The sequence below is a fragment of the Saccopteryx leptura genome, chromosome 1, assembly GCF_036850995.1.
Source record: "Saccopteryx leptura isolate mSacLep1 chromosome 1, mSacLep1_pri_phased_curated, whole genome shotgun sequence".
Taxonomy (NCBI): Eukaryota; Metazoa; Chordata; class Mammalia; order Chiroptera; family Emballonuridae; genus Saccopteryx; species Saccopteryx leptura.
This window is the reverse complement of record NC_089503.1, coordinates 146,083,295-146,105,746: the sequence shown is the minus strand read 5'-3', so window position 1 is coordinate 146,105,746 and position 22,452 is coordinate 146,083,295. Positions and strand designations below refer to the sequence as shown.

General features: G+C 36.4%; 1 protein-coding gene across 1 annotated transcript in view; it reads right to left on the bottom strand.

Annotated features, from left to right (window-relative positions):
* The window catches only part of FCHO2 (FCH and mu domain containing endocytic adaptor 2), a 146,465-nt gene that overhangs the window by 38,197 nt on the left and 85,816 nt on the right, over positions 1 to 22,452 (bottom strand). Inside the window, exons 9-11 of the mRNA XM_066377004.1 lie at positions 14,097 to 14,141; positions 11,761 to 11,833; positions 6,921 to 6,945 (exon numbers count right to left, since the gene is read on the bottom strand). Of these exons, the coding sequence (XP_066233101.1) occupies positions 6,921 to 6,945; positions 11,761 to 11,833; positions 14,097 to 14,141 (143 nt within the window). The remainder of the gene's footprint in view (positions 1 to 6,920; positions 6,946 to 11,760; positions 11,834 to 14,096; positions 14,142 to 22,452) is intronic.

Sequence of the window (22,452 nt, the reverse complement as noted above, 5' to 3'; positions counted from 1 at the left end):
GGAAATACTGCTAACTAAAAAAAAAGTACAAAAGAACATAAATAGTATAATATCTTTTATGTAAGAAAAAAAAGTTAACAATGTGTATCTGCTTATCTATGAAAAAAAACAACACTGGAAGGAGTAATCAAAACACAAAGTTGGCCATCTACAATGCACAGCAATGGAGTAGAAGAAATACAGAAGGGAGGGAGGAACACTTCTATAAGTATGCTCTTGTAATTAGGTAAGAGAATATTTCTACTTTCAGAAAAATATATTCACATCCATTAACTCATGCAGAAATGTAGGCAGAATGCAAATATTAAAACAAATGTAGTAAAAAGTTAAGGATATACAAGTGGTTTTTGCACTATTTTAGTCTTGTATTTTTTGTAAATCAGAAGCCATTTCAAAATAAGTTTTTAAACTGAAAAAAAAGAAAAAAAAAGAAAAAGAAAATGATTGCCAAAAATAGCCAGACTATCAGTTGTACTGTAATAGGCAGTCAATATCCTTATACAGGTAAAGTTTTCCATTCATCCTCCAATCACTTGCTGAAGCTCAGCAAGAGGAATATAAAGGCCTGCTAATCTCAGTTAGGCACAGCTCAAGGTCAAGGAGAACTAAAAGTAGAATTTACAGCACTATAGCTTCTAAGCTGAATAAATATTCTGATGTAGCCAGGCTGAATTAAGAGCCTAGAAGTAAAAACTCAAATATAGGGTAAAGGGCAGATTACATAGATAAAAATATGACTAGTGATATAGTTAGAACCCTAGAAATAGAACACGCTTTTTGACTCCTACATATTGCTTGCTAATATGCAAATAACACTTTAAAATAACTTTTAAAATAAACTTTGCCAAATATGGAATTATTAGAAATCAGAATAGGCATTGGCCAGTTGGCTCATAAATAGTGTTGGCCAGCCTGCAGGTGTCCCAGGTTTGATCCAAGGTAAGGGCACACATGAGAAGCAACCATCTGCTTCTCTCCCCCTCCCTCTCCTGCTCTCTCAATTGTGGCTCGATTGGTCCAAGCATCAGCCCTGGTTGCTGCAGATAGCTCGGTTGGTCCAAGCATTGGCCTCAGGTGCTGAGAACAGCTCAGCTGATTCGAGCATCAGCCCCAGACGGAGGTTGCCATGTGGATCCCAGTCAGTCTATCTCTCCTCCTCTCACTTAAAAAAAAATCAGAATAAAACTTTTTTTTCAAAATACTTTATTCCTATTCCCAGTACCGTAGAAACATACTAGATATTTAATTTCCTAGAGATTGTACCTGGGATTTTCTGACACTATTTTCAAGTTTGTTTAAAATACGCTATTATGGTATAATGTCACATTAAAAAAAATACTGAGCTGCTTTCTCTAGGACTGAGTAAGCTGCTTTTGGATCAACTTCCTGCAGATTACAGGTATAAAATCTGGTTAAAATATATAGATAATTACATAAAGGTACTAGAGAGTGACCAAGACTAACCCTTTAAAAAGCTCTACAAAGTGATATGGCCTGATCAAGCAGTAGCACAGTAGAGCGTTGGCTTAGGACACTGAGGACCCAGGTTCAAAACCCCAAGGTCACTAGCTTGAGCACGGGCTAATCTGGTTTGAGCGCAGAATCACTGACATGACCCCATGGTCACTGGCTTGAACAAGGGGTCACTGGCTCAGCTGAAGACCCCCTCCCCCAGTCAAGGCACATATGAGAAAACAACCAATGAATAACCTAGGTGTCACAACTATGAGTCAATGCTTCTCATCTCCTTCCCTCACACCCTGCTAGAAAAAAAGTTAAAAAAGCTATACAAAGCAATATGCTCAAAAACTATAAATAGATCAAAGTGAAATTTTAAAAAGGTTCAATAAACCACAGGAAGGAAGGAAAAAGAAAACAAAATGGAAATGAACAAACAGAAAATAAAAAATAACAGGTTTAAGTCCTGACATATCAATCAATAATCACATTAAATATAAATAATCCAAATATAACAAAAGACAGAGACTAGGAGAATGGATTAAACACATGACCCAACTATATGCTATCTATAAGAAACTCACTTCAAGCCCTGGCCGGTTGGCTCAGTGGTAGAGCGTCGGCCTGGTGTGAGAGAGTCCCGGGTTCGATTCCCAGACGGGGCACACAGGAGAAGCACCCATCTGCTTCTCCACCCCTCCCCCTCTCCTTCCTCTCTGTCTCTCTCTTCCCCTCCAGCAGCCAAGGCTCCAATGGAGCAAGGTTGGCCCCGGCACTGAGGATGGCTCTGTAGCCTCTGCCTCAGGCGCTAGAATGGCTCTGGTTGCAGCCGAGCAAAGCCCCAGATGGGCAGAGCATCGCCCCCTGGTGGGCATGCCCGGTGGATCCCAGTCGGGCGCATGCGGGAGTCTGTCTGACTGCCTCCCTGTTTCCAACTTCAGAAAAATACAAAAAATACAAAAAAACCCCAAAAAACCCTCACTTCAGTAATTAAGAAAAAAAGAGTGTTTTGCTATTAAGCAAAACAGACTTCAGAAAGAAAATTATCAGGACCAGAGAGGTACATTATATCCACACAAAAACCTACATATGTCTGTTCAAAGCATCTTATTTCTAATAGCCAAAAATTGTAAATAATTAAATGTCCTACAATAGGTCAATGGTTAAACTTTGGTATATATCTATACCACAGTGTACTATTCAGCAATAAAAAGGAATGAACTATTCAAACACACAATCTGGATTAATCTCCAGAGACTTGTGCTGAGTGAAAAAGAAATCTCAAAAGGTTACATGATAATTCCACTTAAATAACATGTATAACTTTCATAACATTTTGTAACTTTCAAATGACGTAATTATAAAAATGGAGAACAGATCTGTGGTTGCCAGAGGTTAAGGAAAAGGTGAGGATGGAGGGAATGTGGCTGTAATAGGGCAATCAACATGAAAGATCCTGTAGATAACGGAATGTTCTGTTTTGTTATATTAGTGTCAATATCCTAGTTGCGACACTGTACTGTAGTTTTGTAAGATGTTACCATCAGGAGAAGCACGGTGAAAGGTACACAGGACTGCTCTGTACTTATTATCCTTGCAATTTTCTGTAAATTAATAATTCAAATAAAAAGGTTTCTTGGAAAAAAGCAATGATTCCCAGTGTACTAGGTTTTCAATGCTAGAACTATTCATAGAAACTTAATAAAAACTTAACCTGTTACACCTTGGTCCATTCAACCCATAATTTCTATATTAAGCAAAGCACTAAGTAGTCAAAAACAGTATGAAGAATAGAGTCGTTTGTTTCACCTATCAGTCTAAAAGGCAGTTTTGGTGGATTCTGGAAAGCAGTAGTGATTCAAAAAAAAATTTACTGCTCACAAAAATTAGGGGATATTTCAAAATGAAAACTAAGTGATAAAATATCCCCTAATTTTTGTAAGCAGTGTATATTAGGACACAATTCACAAGTCAATTGAATATTTCTCAGTATCTCTGTCTGGAATGGGAGAATTAGCCAAAACCAAAAGAAAAGAGCAATTCACACTTCCTTGGGAAACTTTCAAACTACAGAGGACCTCTAAATAAATTTTTAAATTAAACAGACATTAAAAGAAAGAAAAAACTTCCCTACCAAGGTTGCCTATTGATATTTTTATAAGTAATCAGTAAGACTAGCCGTAAATAAAAGGAATCAACAAAAAATGAAAGCCTTTTTTCCCTGCTTATCTCCACTGTAACCCTTCTCCCCACAACTAAGTGTCTTGTAACTCATTCTCTGTTAAAAAGAGAACACATGTACAGTAGTCCGCACCCATCCTTGGGGGATACATTCCAAGGCCCCCAGTGTGTGCCTTAAACCAGTGGTCCCCAACCCCCGGGCCATGGACTAGCACCGGTCCGTGGGCCATTTGGTACCGGTCCGCAGAGAAAGAATAAATAACTTACATTATTTCCGTTTTATTTATATTTAAGTCTGAATGATGTTTTATTTTTTAAAAATGACCAGATTCCTTCTGTTACATCTGTCCAAGACTCACTCTTGACGCTTGTCTCAGTCACGTGATACATTTATCCGTCCCACCCTAAAGGCCGGTCCGTGAAAATATTTTCTGACATTAAATCGGTCCGTGGCCCAAAAAAAGGTGGGGACCACTGCCTTAAATCGCAGACAGTACTAAGCACTATATATACACATATCTATGATAAAGTCAAATTTATAAATCAGGCGAAGTAAGAGAGCAACAACAATAACAGAACAATTATACCAATATACTCCAATAAAAGTTATGTGAATGTGGCATTAAGTAAATAAGTATTACCTGAACACAAGCACACCAATACCATGAGAGTCAAACTGATAAACAAGATGGCTACAAACTGATTACAACCAAGACTGTAGGATGGGCAGTGTATACAACACGGATACGCTTGACAAAGGGATGATTCGCATCCTGAGTGAAAAGGGGGCAGGACAGTGTGAGATTTCATCACACTACTCAGAATGGTATACAATTTTAAAACTTATTGTTTATTTCTGGAACTTTCCATTAGTTTCTGACTGCAATTGACCACATTAACTGAAACAGCAGAAAGCAAAGCCATGGATGGGGAGGGACAACTGTACCCACACATCTCTATTTTTAAAATTGCAATTACTTAGAAGTTCATATTTGCTTTTATTTACTAAGCTCTTTCCATGTAAGCAGACACAGAGCAACGTAACTAATATCAGTTACTTCATCAAGTGAATGTTTATAATTTATTTAACCAACTGCATCTTGACAGATGCTTTAGTGTTTCCAGTTTTTTCTAATATAAACAATCTTTACCTCTCTCTCCTCCCCTCCCTCTATATATGCATGTATCTTGGTGTATCACATATAAATTTGTGAAAGTCGTAACAGTAAACCCCTGGCATAGGATTGCAATGTCAAAATGAATATGCATTTCTTATTTGGAAAGATACTGTCAAACTATCCACAAGACAGACTGTACCAATTTATATTCAGTATGAGTGTATCAAAAGTTTGGCTAATATAATAGTTGAACACAGTAATTTCATTCTAATTTGCATCAGAATGAAACTACTATTTTGAACATTTCTTATATTTATTCACCATTTTTATTTCTTCATATTTAATTCCATTTTCCTACAAGGTACTTGCTTACCTTTTATGCTGATCTATATAAAAACTGTACAATGGAGATTAATTAGTCCCTTGTTACATGTCTTGCAAATATACTCTGCCAATTTACCTTTAGTTATTCAAATCCTTCTATAGTGTATTTTTTATAAGTTTTTTATTTCTACATAGACAAATTTATAAATCATTTTTATATGGCAGAAGAATTTTGTGTCTTCTTTAAAAGCCCTTTTATAATTCCAGATAATTACTGACTAAAGTTCAAAATTGATTAATTTGATCATTACAGAACAGTTATCAATGAGCTGAGAGAGTTAAAAATGTTTTATTTTTAAGCCTGACCAGCAGTGGTGCAGTGGAAAAAGCACTGACCCAGAACGCTGAGGTCACTGGTTCGAAACCCTTATGTCACTGGCTCTGACCATGGGCTCATCATAGTAGAGTCACTGGCTTAAGCAAAGGAATCGTCTATATAATCCCAAAGCTCACCAGCTTGAGCCCAAAGGTCTCTGGCATGAAAAGCCCAAGGTTGCTGGCTTAAGCTAAAGGCAGTGCACTGGCACAGCCACAGTCAAGACACGTACAAGAAGCTCAATGTACAACTAAAGGGAAGCAACTATGAGATAAGGCTTATCACTCTCTCCCCCTTCCTGTCTCTCTTGCTCACTTTCTCAAAATAATAAAAAACTTTTTAAAATAATAAACGGAGATATATAAAATATAAATATTAAAGGATTTTATGCAATGTTGCAATAAAGCAAATGTTATATATAATTTAGAAATAAGATGCACGAGTACCAAAAATAAATGTGAAACACATCTGCTGTGTCCATTCATCAATAAACCAAGGTATCAAAACAGGCAAGTGATAAGGTAGATGTTTTAAATCCAATAAAACACTCCGATGCTTCCTAGAGCTCATTAAGAGTCTACTTCATTATTTTCACTATAAAATGATTAACATCATTGTTTTCATTTAAAGCTGAAATATGAAACAAAAAATTAGTTTTATCTTATGTAATTCAAAACACAATGAATGTTTCACAAAATATCTAGTTCTTCCTTTTGGTACACCAATATGCTGTAAAAAATCAAAATGTTTTTGGGCCAAAAGAACAGTTATGCAAGCAAAAACAACAAGCAAAGGAGATGGACAACCTGACTCTACTCTACTTATCAACCTGACCAGTGTTGAAGGAGAAATTTGAAAAATGTGTCTGTTTATATACTACGTATATACCATTTGGTAAATTCTCTCTTCTACTGTAACCACAGGCAGCTCCATTTGATACTGTCTTTAATTATATATAAAGAAATACATTTAATTAAGAAATAAAACAAATTTTCTTTACAACAAAATAAAAGGCACAGAGAAGTACTAACTACGATTATTTTTTCTAAAATGACAAGCTCTTAAATAAAACTTAAATACATGAACAGATAAAGTATTACTTTTAATAGATCTAAGAATCAATCAGTAAGAGCACCACATTTTAAAATAAAGTATGCAGATTTGAGATCTGACATATTACCCAAGAAAAAGTATGCTATGGCACCATTCCAATTTTACAAGTAAAATGTCCACTTTTCCTATTAAATACAAGTTAGTTAAAAAAACACCTTCTATTTAATAGACGAGTATCTGGTAATATAAAGCTAAAAATGCATCTGTAAATAATTTTAACTGTGAATTTATAATAACAAGATTAGTATTTTTCTTAGAAAGATTATAAACTACTCAACCTAAATCTGCTCAGTATTTCCTAATTAAAACAGCTAATTTAAATTGTTTATATCAAAGTAAAATCTACTTACAAGTGAATCTGCATCAGGGCATTCCCTATTAAAACAAACAAAGTATTAGAAATAGTTAACTATTAGAACTGTCTGATAATAATACTATATTGAATGTATTTACCCTGATATTTAAACATAACTTTTAAACTCTACAAAAATACTTAGAGAAATCATTTCATGAAGATTAAAATATAGCAAATGATTTTAAAATCCAAAACAAGGCATTCCTATGCCCATAACACATAACAAAATAAAACAAGTAATTTTAAAACTACTTTCAAAAGTAGTTCTTTTCAGCCTGGCTGGTTGGCTCAGTGGATAGAGATGTTGGCCCAGCATGCAGGAGGTCCGGGGTTTGATCCCTGGTCAGGGAATACATGAGAAGCGACCATCTGCTTGTGTTCCCCTCCATCTCCCCATTCTCCCTCTTTTCCCCTCTCGCAGCCAATGGCGTGACTAGCCTGAGCATAGGCCCAATACAGGGTTGCCAGGTAGATCCCAGTCTGGGAGCATGTGGGAGTCTATTTTAATTTCCCCTCCTCTCACTTAAAAAAAGAAAAAAAGGAGTACTTCTTTTCCATGAACATACACATGGGTCATATCAAGGAAGCTATCAGTCCTACAGGGATTTCTAGTGACTTTTAATTCTCCAGGAAGAAAAAGTGTAAAAAAAAAAAAGTTTTCTTCAAAGAAGAAAGCCTAACTTTTAAAAAGTCTGTATTTATCTTTATGGATAAATAATGGTAAATAAACATCATTTTAAAATAAATTTTAAAACTTTGTCTAAAGTCAATACTTTCAAAATTGAAGTTTTAAAGTGCAGTACTTCCTATAACTAGTTTATATAAAAGTGAAAACTACTTTTCTCCAAATTTGTTAAATGAGTAGTTAGACTTTCACTTCAAATAGCTTTCCATCTAACGTAGTATGTAGTTCAGACCTGGTATTTTATCATTTAACTGATAAACATTTTATAATTCAATTGATAATTTTGGATATAAATTAATAAAAACTATTATTTTAAATGTAAAACCAAAATATAAAAACCCACCCTTTCAATTAACCAAAAATGTAAAGTTAAAGACTTTGATACCCTGAGGAATAAAGTTAGAAGAACTGTGTTTATATTTTAAAACAAATTCACAAACAAAAATTAAAGTAAATATTTAAAAAGCATTTGGATGAACTGAATATTCGTTGGCTTGACACAGATAATGCACATAATATCAAAATGTGCTACTTTAACAAACTGAAAATATAGGCATTGCATATACCTTAAGAGCCAAAAGAACAATAAAAGCATTAAATTAATATATAGGATAAATGAGTAATCTCTACCTGAAGACTAAATACAAACCAGAAAAATCTACATACTGAATTTTGTAACAGGTAGATAGAATGAAATAGACTAAATAAAAAAAGAGAGAAATGACCCTTATCTTAATCCAGTTGAAGCACCAGAGACAGGGAAACGCAAATCCCACGTATTTATATCTACTTTAAAATTATAAATTTTGAAAAACAGCTTTGTTATTGTTGGTAGATGAGGAAAACCTATGTAAACTCTGAGAAAATGTTCCACTAGAAAAGGCACTGTAATAATAAATTTAATCCCTCTATCAAATCAATTAAGGTGTTAGTACTTTTCAACTTTCTACCTTTTTTAAAACATACAGTTTAAATATACTGCTCACAAAAATTAGAGGATATTTCAAAATGAATATGAAGCAATAAAAAAAGAAGCATTTGATTTTTATTTATTAAACAAGAACATCAGAAAAGCAAACAAGTCAAAGAAAGTTGTGCAATTATGCAAATAAGATGCAAAACCAACTTTTATTTCACTGGTGAAAATGCACTATACAAAAGGCTGAAAGTACTGGAGTATCTGCATGTTCCCTAATCCCCTAATTTTTGTGAGCAGTATATAAAAGCAAAGGTAAAAATTCTAAACAGTTTATTCTCTGGCTTTAAACCAGAACTCTTTAGTCTCCGTTACAGCACTCATCTGCTTGCCTTCATAGTGGACTCAGACTTGCAGATGAAGCCCCAGGAAGAGCATACTCCATGCAGGATCCCTCTTCCACAATTACTGGCATTTCAAAAGCCTTCAGGCTATGAACAAAAGTTTGCCAAGAGCCTTGGAAATTTTAAGCAAAGTGAATTCTAACATTTTTTCTCCCAGGAAGTATTGAAAGAAGGCAATCATGGTGCAATGGTTAAAGAATAATTTTCTGCCCTACCATTCTAATTGATAAAAATACTCCAATATCCAAATGGCCTAATGATCATATTGGAAAATTACTCATCATGAAATATTATTTAAAAACACAGATATACAAAAATATTATAAGCTCCCTGAATGAACTGCTGTGAAAAACATTTAATTTATGGCCATTACTTTTTAAAATATAGTCACTAACAGATGAACTACCTGCATTAAAAATTTACTTATAAATCAATTGTTTAGACTTCAAAATGTATATTCAATGTTATACAGAGATTAGGTTCCATCCCCTTAGCAAAATACACCTTTCATAAATGTTCAAAAAAGAAAGATGGTAACTATAGATAAAAATTACTTCACAATTGGCCTTAATTTGTTAACCAAATACCAATTGGGGAGGGAGAAAGAAACTGACATTTAGAATGGTAGAAATTCTGAGACACTCAGATAAGAAGAATATAACTAGGAAGTAGGCAAAAGCAGACAGAGCACAAATTGTTTTCTTGTTTACAAATAAGAGTGCCCATCAAAACATTACATTTCGTAAGAACTCAAGATTGTTAGAGAAGTAAGGATTTTAAATTTTCAGCCAATGTTACAGAGTCAACAAATCACTTAAGACTTTTAATTAGCGTCTCTTTGATCTAAATGGGTTGAGTAATTACAAAAAGATTTCTTTAATTCCAGTTTGTCTCTGGTTAATCATAGCTCAATGTTTCTCAACCCCAGATGCATATTAGCAACCTCAGATGTATATAAGTACATAGGTTGCTTAAAACCAAACAAAATGAAACAAAAACTATGCTGGGTCCTCTTGCCCAAGAATCTGGTTTAATTGCTCTGAGATGAGGCCTAACATAGATCTACTTAATTTCCCAGGGAATTCTAATATATAATCAAAGTAGAAAACTTCACTTAGCTAACACTAGTTGACTTTTTTTTTTTTTTTTTGTATTTTTCTGAAGTTGGAAATGGGGAGCAGTCAGACAGACTCCCGCATGTACCCAACCGGGATCCACCTGGCATGCCCACCAGGGGGCGATGCTCTGCCCATCTGGGGCATTGCTCTGTTGCAACCAGAGCCATTCTAGCGCCTGAGGCAGAGGCCATAGAGCCATCCTCAGCGCCCGGGGCCAACTTTGCTTCAGTAGAGCCTTGGCTGCTGGAGGGGAAGAGAGAGACAGAGAGGAAGGAGAGGGGGAGGGGTGGAGAAGCAGATGGGCGCTTCTCCTGTGTGCCCTGGCCAGGAATTGAACCCAGGACTCCTGCACGCCAGGCCGACGCTCTACCACTGAGCCAAACGGTCAGGGCCACTAGTTGAAATTCTTATATGCTAAATTATATGTTCTTTGCATACTAATTTCTTATTTTTAAAATAGGTAAACAGAAAAAATGATGACTAGTTTAAAACATGCTAGGGGCTTTTTCCCCCTCCCAAATTTAACATTTTCTATTTATGCATACAGATGGTCCCCACTTACAATGGTCTGACTTAATGATACTCTTCAACTGATAATACTACAGTGTTCAGATGCTCCTTGATTCACAATGAGGTTATATCTTAACAAATCCACTGTAAGTTAAAATTTTGTAAATTAAAAATGTATTTAATACAAGAGCCTGTAGAACATCATAGCTTCTTTGGCCTAGCTTACTTTAAATGTGCTTAGAACACTTACATCAGCTTATAGTTGGGCAATTATCTTGAGTTTTATCTCAAGAGTATCTGCCCTCCTCTTCTCACCAGGAGACACAGATGGGCTTTTTGTAGATATGATGGGATGCAAAAAACACAAAACACAATATCCAAAAATACTAGCAACAGTCCACTGTAGAATATTAGCTGTTTAACCTTATCCTTGCAGGGCTGACTGGGAGCTACATCTGGGCTGCCAGTGCCAAAAGTCATACGAGAGTATCATACGGCACATCCCTAGCTAGGGAAAGGATCAAAATTCAAAACTCAAAGTACAGTTTCTACTGAATGCATATCACTTTCACATCATTGTAAAGTTGAAAAATCTTAAGTTGAACGATTGTTAAGTCAGGGACCATCTGTACTGTGTTGTCAGTATTTTTGGATATTGTGTTCTGAGCACATTTAAAGTAGCATGATTAAACCTAAGTTACGACATTTGGTAGGTGTATTAAAAGCATCTTTGACTCAGGAGATTTTCAGTTACAACAGGATTATCAGGGTGTAACCCCATTATAAGTCGATTAGCATCTGTACATATCATGACTGCCTTGTCCCTATATGCTTAGAATTGTCTAGAAGGATTTACATCACACTGTTGGCTGTGGGATTTTCTTAGGCCTCAAGACTTGAAAGAATTTTTCATTTTCTCTGCATTTTAATTTTTTTTAAATATACCCATAATTTTATAAAATAAGAGCATCTTTAAAGTTTCAAGTTTAAGATACTAAAGCTTTCATCTTGAAATTTTAAAATAATAAAAGTGAATACTTTTAACTAAAATCAGAGGAGCTGGCACATGTATTTAGAAAAGTTCAATTTTTCACCCCTAAGACATATAATTTGAGTTGTTTCTGAAAGACTTTCAAGTTCAAAACAATAAGCTTACTTATTTATAACAACAAAAGGATTTTGATAATATTTAATATACTTACACAGATTCTGCATCCTTTTCCTTTTTAATTATTCCTGGCAAACCAAAAGTCTTTCTTTTCCTTGGTTTTATACCTTTAAAGAAATGTATATTAAAAATTGCATATTGTTATAGAAACATAATTGTTCCTGATATATTAAATTTATGAATACATCTTTTATCTTGACACATAATTTGCTCATAACTGTCAGTACTAAATTTGGATGAAGGATATGTTTCTATTGCTAAACCCAAATATTTAAAACAAGGTTATAGTCTATTTAGACTTATGTTAATATAACATAGCCTATTATTCACCAAAAGGTTATAGAACAGTCACTTGATCAATGAAATTCTCTTTTCTAAGTATTTCCTAAGTCACATCAGGCAAAATAAGCATTTTCAGATATCTTAAAATTTTCAAGAAAGTACATTATTCACTATATTAAATTTTATTATAAATACAAGTGAAATCATGTTTCTTGTTTTTACAGTGTCACAAAATATAAATATGTTGTTTAAATTTAAAAAATTCATTAATAGTTTAACTGGAAAACTTTTAATATGGCGTCCATTTATCTCTAACATAAACAATGTTATAAGTGGATACTACCATAAATTAAGAACAAATATTTTTGTTTTGCCTAATATGGCAGTTATTCCTCTTCTTGCGTGACAAATTAATTTTGAAAAGTCAGTCATGCTTTTAAATTCTTGATGAAATTCAGCACTTAAAGCTTAGCTGCTTATTACTCTTTGAGATCTACAGCACTCCTAAGCTAACTTTTCATCTTATAGATGAAGAAACTCAACGGTATTTTTTGTTCTTGTTTTTTTTTAAGTCAGTGTTATATCGCTAGTAAACACTATAGCCAGGATTAGAATTCAGGTCTTAGAATAATGTACTTGCTTTCAAGCAAAACAAACTCCCTAAACCATACATTTGTATAGTGTGTTATATTTTAAAAATCAAATACAGTTTTATCTTCATAGACTATTATTTACTATCCACATTTTAGAATAAAGAAAGCTGAAGTACAAAGAATTTAAATAATTATTGCTCTCAAACAGCTAGTAACTATAAGCAGTCTAGGCCCCGGAGCTCCTGACTGCTCCAAAATAATGACTTTACCATTGACAGCAAACCATTTCTCCAAATTCTTATACAGGTTTTAGAAAAAATGGAACTTTGCTTTCAAATTATTTCTAGTAGCCCACAAAGTAAGTTATATAAAAAACATGATAAGAATAGCAGGCATTCTTTTGGGTTTCATTCTATGAAAAACATCAATTTAAATAAATAAGAGTATGAACCCTTTCTCAAGTCAAATTATCACCCATTCTGAATTATAATAATATTAACATTAATGTGCTCTGACTGGTAGTGGCACAGTGGACAGAGCATCAAACTGGGATGCTGAGGTACCAGGTTCTCTTACGGCCTGAGTGCAGGCGCAACAGCTTGAGCATAGGACCAACATGATCCCATAGTCATTGGCTTGAGACCAAAGGTCACTGCCTTGAGTGAGGGGTCACTGGCTCACTGGCTCAGCTTGAGCCAATCATCCCCACACCCTGATCAAGGCACATATGAGAAGCAACCAATGAACAACTAAAAGTGATGCAAGGAGTTGATGTTTCTCATCTCTCTCCCTTCCTGTCTCCCTCACCCTGTCTTGCTTTCTAAAAAATCAGAACAAAAAAACATTAATGCATAATCTCACTAATTACCAAAACATTACCTACTACAGAACAAGCACTATACAGTACATTAATGTGCAGTGATGAGTTTCATATTTATGACATTAGAATGTTTAAAAATGGATGTCAATGTAGAATGCAGGCTGACACTGGCCGGAGGTTTAGGGGGGATTAAGCCAAAGAGAAAAAAAGAAAGAAAACTCACGGACATGAACAACAGTGTGGTGACAACCAGGGGTGGGAGGTGCAGGGTGGTGGCAGGGGGGATAGGGGGATAAATGGTAATGGATGGAGACTTGGCTTGGTGTACAGATGATATGTTGTAGAACTGTGCACCTAAAACCTATATAATTGTTAGTGTCATCCCAATAAATACAATACTTTTTTTAAATAGGTGTCAATGGAGAAAATTTCAATGTATATTTGAAAGCAAATATATGTGATATTTAATCTTATATATATTCTAACTACGAATAATCCTTTCAGCTAACCTACTGTTTATTACGTAAAGATTAGTATCTGCAGGCCTTCAAATCACATTCAGATTTTTTATATCCTTCCACAGACATGCTGACACTAATGCATAGCAGCTCCTCATCATGTCTCCAACAAACAGAAGATATTAGTTTCCACATATATTAGAACTAGTGAACTTACCTTCAACTGCACTAGCAGGGTCACATTCTTCAAATTCAATAAGGCCTAAAAAATATATATGTATAAATATATATAAACAACTGCTAGTTAAAAATGAAACTAATAGAAAACAATCAGCTCAAATTCCATTACAGTAAAGTTGACTATCAAACAACATGAGTTTAAACTATGTAGGTACACTTACATGAGGATTTTCTTCTTCAATAAATACTTGTATGTTTTTGATCCACAGGTGGGAATTCAGATACTGAGGACCAAATTATTGCATTGATCTACAACATTATATATAGGGGACTTGAACATCTGTAGATTTTGGTATCCTGTGGGTCTAGTAACCAATCCCTCAATAGATATCAAGAGATAACTTAAGTTTCTAGATAGTCAAGTTATATACAGATCTTCAATTGTGTGAGGGTCAGAACCCCTAACTCCCACATTGTTCAAAGGTTAACTGTATCTTTTTAAATGTTCTGAAATATATTCTAGTGTTATCTGATAGTTATTAAAAAATCAGGAATAACTTTAAAAAATGGAGACCAGCCTATTATTATGATCACAACATTTATATGATACTATAGAACTGGAGACAGAAAAACCTAACATGTAGTTTTTGCTTTCAAGAAGCTTGCAGTATAGTTGACAGAAAACAAACATAGTAATAGGCAATTGCTGAATCCTTGGTTGTGCTCACGGGAAAGACAAGAGGCTAAGATAGTAAAAACTACTAGAATGTAAGCTTGGGACCATGTCTGTCTCACTCTCACCACTGGGAGATGGAAAATAATAGGTTTTCTATATATATTTACTGAACAAATTAATTACATATTAACTAAGTGGTCATGCTGTGATTACAACCCAAATCTCTAACTCAAATATTGTCAACCAGTGAGCCGCAACATACTGGTGTGCACAAGAATTTTTAAACATTGTAACACCTGACTATTTAGTCAGAGGCACTGACCTCTTTTTCCTTAGATTGTCAAATAAAAAAATGACAACCTCCAATACAACAACAGCTGTCCAGTGTGAATGAATCAAAATTATACCGACTTTTTTGTCAGACTGGCAAAAATATCTTTTTTGGTGTGCTGCAAAATGTAATAATTAGTTTATTGTGCCAAGAGATGGAAAAGGCTTGAAAATCACTGTTCCAACTGTACAACAGGTCAAGGAATTAATTAAACTATTGTTTGCAGGCAATGGGAAGAGTTTTCACATGAGAATGTGATACATACACACCCCTGCAAAGTGCTTTTATAAGAAAATTAATTTAGCACTTGCACAAGGAATAAATTGTAGAAAGGAAGATGATAAAATAAAACTCAGGAAAAAACTAAAATAACCCTGAAATAATAGGTCTGCTGAGACTATCCTTAAATGCCATAAAATATGGTGTCTTTCATGTATGTAAAAACACCTAATTATCTGAGTAGTAAAGAAAAGTAGCAAAACCATGACTTATTCTATTGAACTATGCCTGGCCGTGATGATTGGATCAATGGTAGAGCGTTGGTCTGGCATATGGATATGCTGGGTTCGATTTACAGTCAGGGCACACAGGATAAGCAACCATCTACTTCTCCACCCTTGCCCCACTCCTTCTCTCACTCTTTCTCTCTCCCTCCCACAGCCGTGGCTCAACTGGCTAGAGCGAGTTGGCCTTGTGAACTGAGGAAAGCTCCATGGCCTCCACCTCAGGTGCTAAAAAGATGGCTGGGTTACTGAGTAACAGAGCAATGGCCCCAGATGGGCAGAGCATCACCCCCTAGTGGGCTTGCTGGGTGGATCCTGGTTGGGACATATATAGGAGTTTGTCTTTCTGCCTCCCCTCCTGTCAGTAAAAAAAAGAAAAAGAAAAAAAAAGAAATATACCCAAAGCTATATAATAGACTAAAAATGTATTTTCCATTAAATTACCATTTTAGCTATTTTATAATATATATAGTTATACAAGTCCAGCATTGTTATGAAACAATTTTTAATTTATTAATGGTAATCAGTACAACCTGGCATATCAAGAAATTTAAAAATGGAGCTTGAGCTTCCAGTCAAGATGCACTTAGATAAATGTGCTACTTGAATCCTCCCACAGCATCAAAATTACAACTAAACTACAGAACAACCATCATTCAGAACCACTTAAAATCTAGCTGAATAAAGGAAAGCCACATCCAGAATGGTAGGGTAGGAGGGACAGAGACAGGGACTGGGCTGGTTCCACACCAACAAATGTGGTAGATAAAAATTGTGAGAAATATCTCAGATGCAGAGGCCTGAGGGATCCCAGCCCCACCACAGGCACCCCAGCCCAGGATTCCAGTGCCAGAAAGAGACGTCCCTATAACTTTTGGCTGTAAAAACCAGCAGAGATTGAGGCTTAGGGAGACAGAGGGCTGCTGCAGCCACAGGCAGTTCCTATAAAAGGCCAGTGCCTGAACTACTCTGACTCACTTCCCTCTGAGTTCCAGCACCAGGGCAGGAACTTGAAAAGAACAAAACCATACAGGGAGGAAATAAATTGCCAGCATCAGGACAAGACCTGGAGGGACTGGAGCGGGGAAGGATTAGGGATGCAGCTCTTTCCCCAGACAGAAGCTCTGGCACAAGCCATTATTTCTTTTCTGAGCCCTCCCCCCGCAGAGCCAGAAGGGGAGACACAGGCACCATCTTAGTCTCATCCACCTGGCTGATACTGTTAACCCCATCCTGGTGATTCCCTGAGACCTGCCTCACTCAATAGTTTTTTTCAGTGGCTTTTCTATAGGAATGGCCTGTCCTGGCTCAGGCTTCAAATTTTCCTAAAATCTCTCAAGCAGCATCTGGCCTCGGCCTGCCTCATAGCTCTAAGTGGACCCAGACCTGGTACTAGCAGCAGCCAATCTTGGTTCACAACTTGGCCTTGCTTGGCACCTGCAAGCCCAGCACAAGTAGCAGCTACCTGCAGTTCACTTTGTACCTCATGCCAGGCAGAACATGAGTTGTGACTGATCTGGGCCTGCACCTTCTAGGAAGCGCCAGAGCCAGTGCACCCAGTCGACAGCTTCAGACCACATCCAAATCACTACCACAAGCAACACACTAAAGAGGTGAACTTGGTGAGCACCAAAGCTCTGCTGAAATAATTCCTGCTCTGTGAAGTAGACCCTGCAGGGTTGGTTCTCCACGGCTGTCAGTAGTTGCAGCCAGTCCTTTCAGCTGATTGGTCAGGGGTAAATCCCTCCCACTGATGTGCCAATAGCAATCAAGGCTCTACTACAACAGGAGGGTGTACACAGCACACACAGGGGTGGGTGGGGGTGGGGTGCACCTTGACTACCCAGCTTAGATGATCTACAAAGCTGTGCCACTGGACCCTTCAAAACACCTACTAAATTAGGCCATCCTATCAAGCCCGGGAGACATAGCAGCTCTACCTAATATATAGAAACAAACACAGAAGGTTGCCAAACATGTCCCAAATGAAAGAACAGAACAAAAATCCAGGAAAAAAAACTAAACAAAATGGAGACAAGCAATCTACTAGATGCAGAGATCAAAACACTTGTTATAAGGATCTCAATGAACTTGGGGAGAAAATCAACAGCATAAAAAAGGACCAGTCAGAAATGCAGGATACACTAATTGAAATAAAGAATAAATTACAGAGAATCAACAGTAGAGTAGATGAAGCTGAGAATCAAATCAGCAATTTAGAATATAAGGAAGCAAAAAACATCCAATCAGAACAGCAAAATGAAAAAAAAAATCCAAAAAAACTGAGAATAGTGTAAGGAGACTCTGTGACAACTTTAAGCATGCCAACATTGGCATCATGGCAGTGCAGGAAGAAGAACAGAGAGAGAAATAAACTGAAAACATATTTGGAAAAATAATGACAGAAAACCTCCCTAACTTGGTGAAGGAAATAGTTATACAGGCCCAGGAAGCACAGATAGTCTCAAACAAGATGAACCCAAAGAGGTCCACATCAAGATAAATCACAGCCTGACCAGGCGGTGGGGTAGTGGATAGAACATCAGACTGGGACACAGAGGAACCAGATTTGAAGCCTCGAGGTTGCTGCCTTGAGCATGGTTTCATCCGGCTTGAATGCGGGGTCGCTGGTTGAGCATGGGATCATAAACATGACCCCACTGTTGCTGGCTTGAGTCCAACGGTTGTTGGCTTGGAGCCCAAGGTCACTGGCTTGAGCAAGGGGTCACTAGCTCTGCTGTAGCTGCTTACAGTCAAGGAACATATGAGAAAGCAATCAATGAAAAACTAAGGAGACTAAGGAGCTGCAATGAAGAACTGATGCTTCTCATCTCTCTCCCTTCCTGTATGTCTATCCCTGTCTGTCCCTCTCCTCTGTCTCTCTCTCTCTGTCTCTGTCACACACAAAAAAGACACATCATAATTAAAATGCAAATAGTGAAAGACAAAGAGAGACTCTTAAAAGCAGCAAGAAAAAGGTAGTTATCTACAAGAAAACTCCCATAAGGTTACCAGCTGATTTCTCAACAAAACTTTGCAGTCCAGAGGGAGTGGCAAGAAATATTTAGTGTTGAAAAGCAAGGACCTACAACCAAGATTACTCTACCCAGCAAAGCTATCATTTAGATTCAAAGAACAGATAAACAGCTTCCCAGACAAGAAAAAGCTAAAGGAGTTCACCACCACCAAACCATTATTATATGAAATGTTAAAGGGTTTTCTTTAAGAAAAAGAAAAAATAAAAGATTAAAAATATGAACAATAACAAAATATGGCAACAAATACATATCTATCAACTGAATCTAAAAAAAAAAAAATGAACAAGCAGAACAGAAACAAGACTCATAGGTACAGAGATACATTTTGATGGTTGCCACTTGGGAGGGGAGTTGGGAAGATGGGTGAAAAAGGTGAAAGGATTAAGAACAAAATTGGGCCAGACCAGGTGGAGGCACAGCAGATAGAGAATCAACCTGGGATGCTGAAGACCCATGTTCAAAACCCCAAGGTTGCTGCCTTGAACATATGAGAAAGCATCCAGTTTGAGCATGAGCTCACCAGCTTAAGTGTGGAATCACTGACATGATCCCATGGTTGCTGGCTTGATTATAAAGGTTGCTCGCTTGCGAAAAGAGAAACTGGCTCAGCTGTAGTCCCCTGGTCAAGGCACTTATGAGAAGCAATCAATAAATAACTAAAGTGATGTAACTAGGAGTTTTTTTTTATTATTGATTTTAATTTGTTGTGTGTACACAGTTACAAGTGTTCCCCCGAATATATCTCCCTCCCTCCTCCCCCCCACCCCCTTTGCTCCTTCCCCCCACCGCCTTCCACTCTTCCCTCCATGATTTACTATCCTGCCCTCTATCTCTATGTGTTACGTGTATATACTTTCACTAATGTCTTTCCTTTCTTTGATCCCCTCCTCTCATCCCCTTTCCCTCTGACCACTCCCCCCCACCCCCGGACTCTTTGCCCTCTTCTCTGCCTCTCCTGTTCCTCAGTTCACATTGTTCATTGGATTTCTCAAATGAGTGAGGTCATATGATATTTTTCTTTCTCTGCCTGGCTTATTTCGCTTAGCATAATAGACTACAAGTCCATCCATGTTGTTGCAAAGGGTCAGTTTTCCTTCTTTTTCACAACCACACAGTATTCCATTGTGTATATGTACCACTGCTTTTTAATCCACTTGTCAACTGACAGACACTTGGGCTGTTTCCAGATCTTGGCTATTGTAAACAATGCTGCAATAAACATGGGGGTGCACTTCTTCTTTTGAATCAGTGATTTGTTATTTTTAGGTTATATTCCTACAAGTGGGATAGCTGGGTCAAAGGGCAGTTCCATTTTTAATTTTTTGAAGAATCTCCATACTGCTTTCCAAAGTGGCTACACCAATCTGCACTCCCAAGAGCAGTGCAGGAGGGTTCCCTTTTCTCCACACCCTCACCAGCACTTATTGTGTGGTTTTGTTAATGAGTGCCATTCTGACAGGTGTGAGGTGGTATCTCATTGTGGTTTTAATTTGCATTTCTCTAATGATTAATAATGTTGAACATTTTTCATATGCCCATTGGCCATCAGTATGTTCTCTTTGGAGAAGTGTTTACTCAGTTCTTTTGCCCAACTTTTGATTGGATTATTTCCCTGGTGTTGAGTTTTATAAGTTCTTTATACATTTTGGTTATTAGCCCCTTACCGGACATGTTGGCGAATAAGTCTTCCCATTGTGTGGCTTGTCTTTTGATTTTGTTCATGTTGTCTTTTGCTGTGCAAAAGCTTTTTATTATGATATAGTCCCATTTGTTCATCTTGTCCTTATTTCACTTACCTATGGAGTTAAATCAGCAAATATATTGCTGAGAAGAATGTCAAAGAGCTTACTGCCAATGTTTTCTTCCTATATGATCATGGTTTCATAGCTTACATTGAATTCTTTTATCCATTTTCAGTTTATTTTCGTGAATGGTGTAAGTTGGTGGTCTAGTTTCACTTTTTGCATGTACTTCTCCAATTTTCCCAACACCATTTGTTAAAAAGATTCTCTTTACTCCATTGTATGCTCTTACCTCCTTTCTCAAATATCAATTGGCCATAAAGGTGTAGATTTATTTCTGGGTTCTCTGTTCTGTTCCACTGATCTGTATGTCTGTTCTTATGCCAGTACCAAGTTGTTTTGAGTACAATGGCCTTGTACAATAGTATAACTTGATATCAGGAAGTGTGTGATACCACCCACTTTAATCTTCTTTTCCAGGATTGCGGAGGATATTTGTGTTCTTTTTTTGGTTTCATATAAATTTTTGGAATATTTGTTCTATATCTTTGAAGTATGCCATTGGTATTTTAATAGGAATTGCACTAAATTTATAGATTGCTTTGGGTAGTATAGACATTTTAATGATGTTTATTCTTCCTATCCATGAACATGGTATATGCTTCCACTTGTTTGTATCTTCCTTGATTTCTTTTATAAATGTTTTATAATTTTCCAAATACAGGTCTTTAACTTCTTTGATTAAATTTACTCCTAGGGACTTTATTTTTTTGGTTGTTGCAATAGTGAAGGGGACTGTTTCCTTAATATTTCCTTCAGACACAGTTCATTGTTGGTGTATATAAATGCCACTGACTTCTGAATATTGATTTTATATCCTGCCACCTTGCTGAATTCATTTATCAGTTCCAGTAGTTTTTTGACTGAGACTTTAGGGTTTTCTATGTACAGTATCATGCCATCAGCAAATATTATAATGAAAGTTTTACTTCTTTTCCAATTTGGACGCCTTTTTATTTCTTCTTCTTGTCTGATTGCTGTAGCCAGGACTTCCAGAACTATGTTGAATAAGAGTGGTGAAAGGGGGCACCCCTGTCTTGTTCCTGTTCTTATAGGCATTGCTTTTCATTTTTGCCCATTGAGTATGATGTTAGCTGTGGGTTTTGCATAGATGGCCTTTACCATATTATGTTATGTTCCCTGTAATCCCACTTTGCTAAGGGTTTTGATCATAAATGGGCGCTGGATTTTATCAATTGCTTTTTCTGCATCTATTGATATAATCATGTGGTTTTTATCCTTCCCTTTGTTTATGTGATGAATCACATTGATTGATTTGCATATATTATACCAGCTTTGCCTCCCAGGAATAAGTCCCACATGATCATGATGTATGACTTTTTTCACGTACTGCTGAAACCGGTTTGATAATATTTTGTTGAGAATTTTAGCATCTAAGTTCATCAGGGATATTGGCCTATAGTTTTCTTTCTTTGTACTGTCTTTGCCTGGTTTTGGAATGAAGATTATGTTCGCTTCGTAAAAGGAGTTTGGAAGTTTTCCCTCCTCTTGAACTCTCTGAAATAGCGTGAGAAGAATAGGAGTCAGTTCTTCTTTGAATACTTGGTAAAATTTGCTTGTGAAGCCATCAGGCCCAGGACTTTTGTTTGCTGGGAGTTTATTGATAACTGTTTCAATCTCACTTGTTGTAATCAGTTGTTTAGGTTTTCTGATTCTTCCAGATTGATTTTTGAATGATTGTATGTTTCAAGAAATTTATCCATTTCATCTAGGTTGTCCATTTTTTTGGCATATAGTTTTAATAGTATTTTCTTACAATCCTTTGAATTTCTGCTGTGTCAGCTATGACTTCTCCACTCTTGTTTCTAATTTTATTTATTTGAGTCTTCTTTTTTCTTTATGAGTCTCATTAAAGGTTCATCAATCTTATTTACCTTTTCAAAGAACCAGCTCTTAATTTCACTGATCTTCTGTATTGTTATTTTTTTCCTCTGTCATTTATTTCCGCTCTGATCTCTATTATTTCCTTCTTTCTACTTCCTCTGGGCTTTACTTATTGTTCTTTTTCTAGTTCTTTTAGAT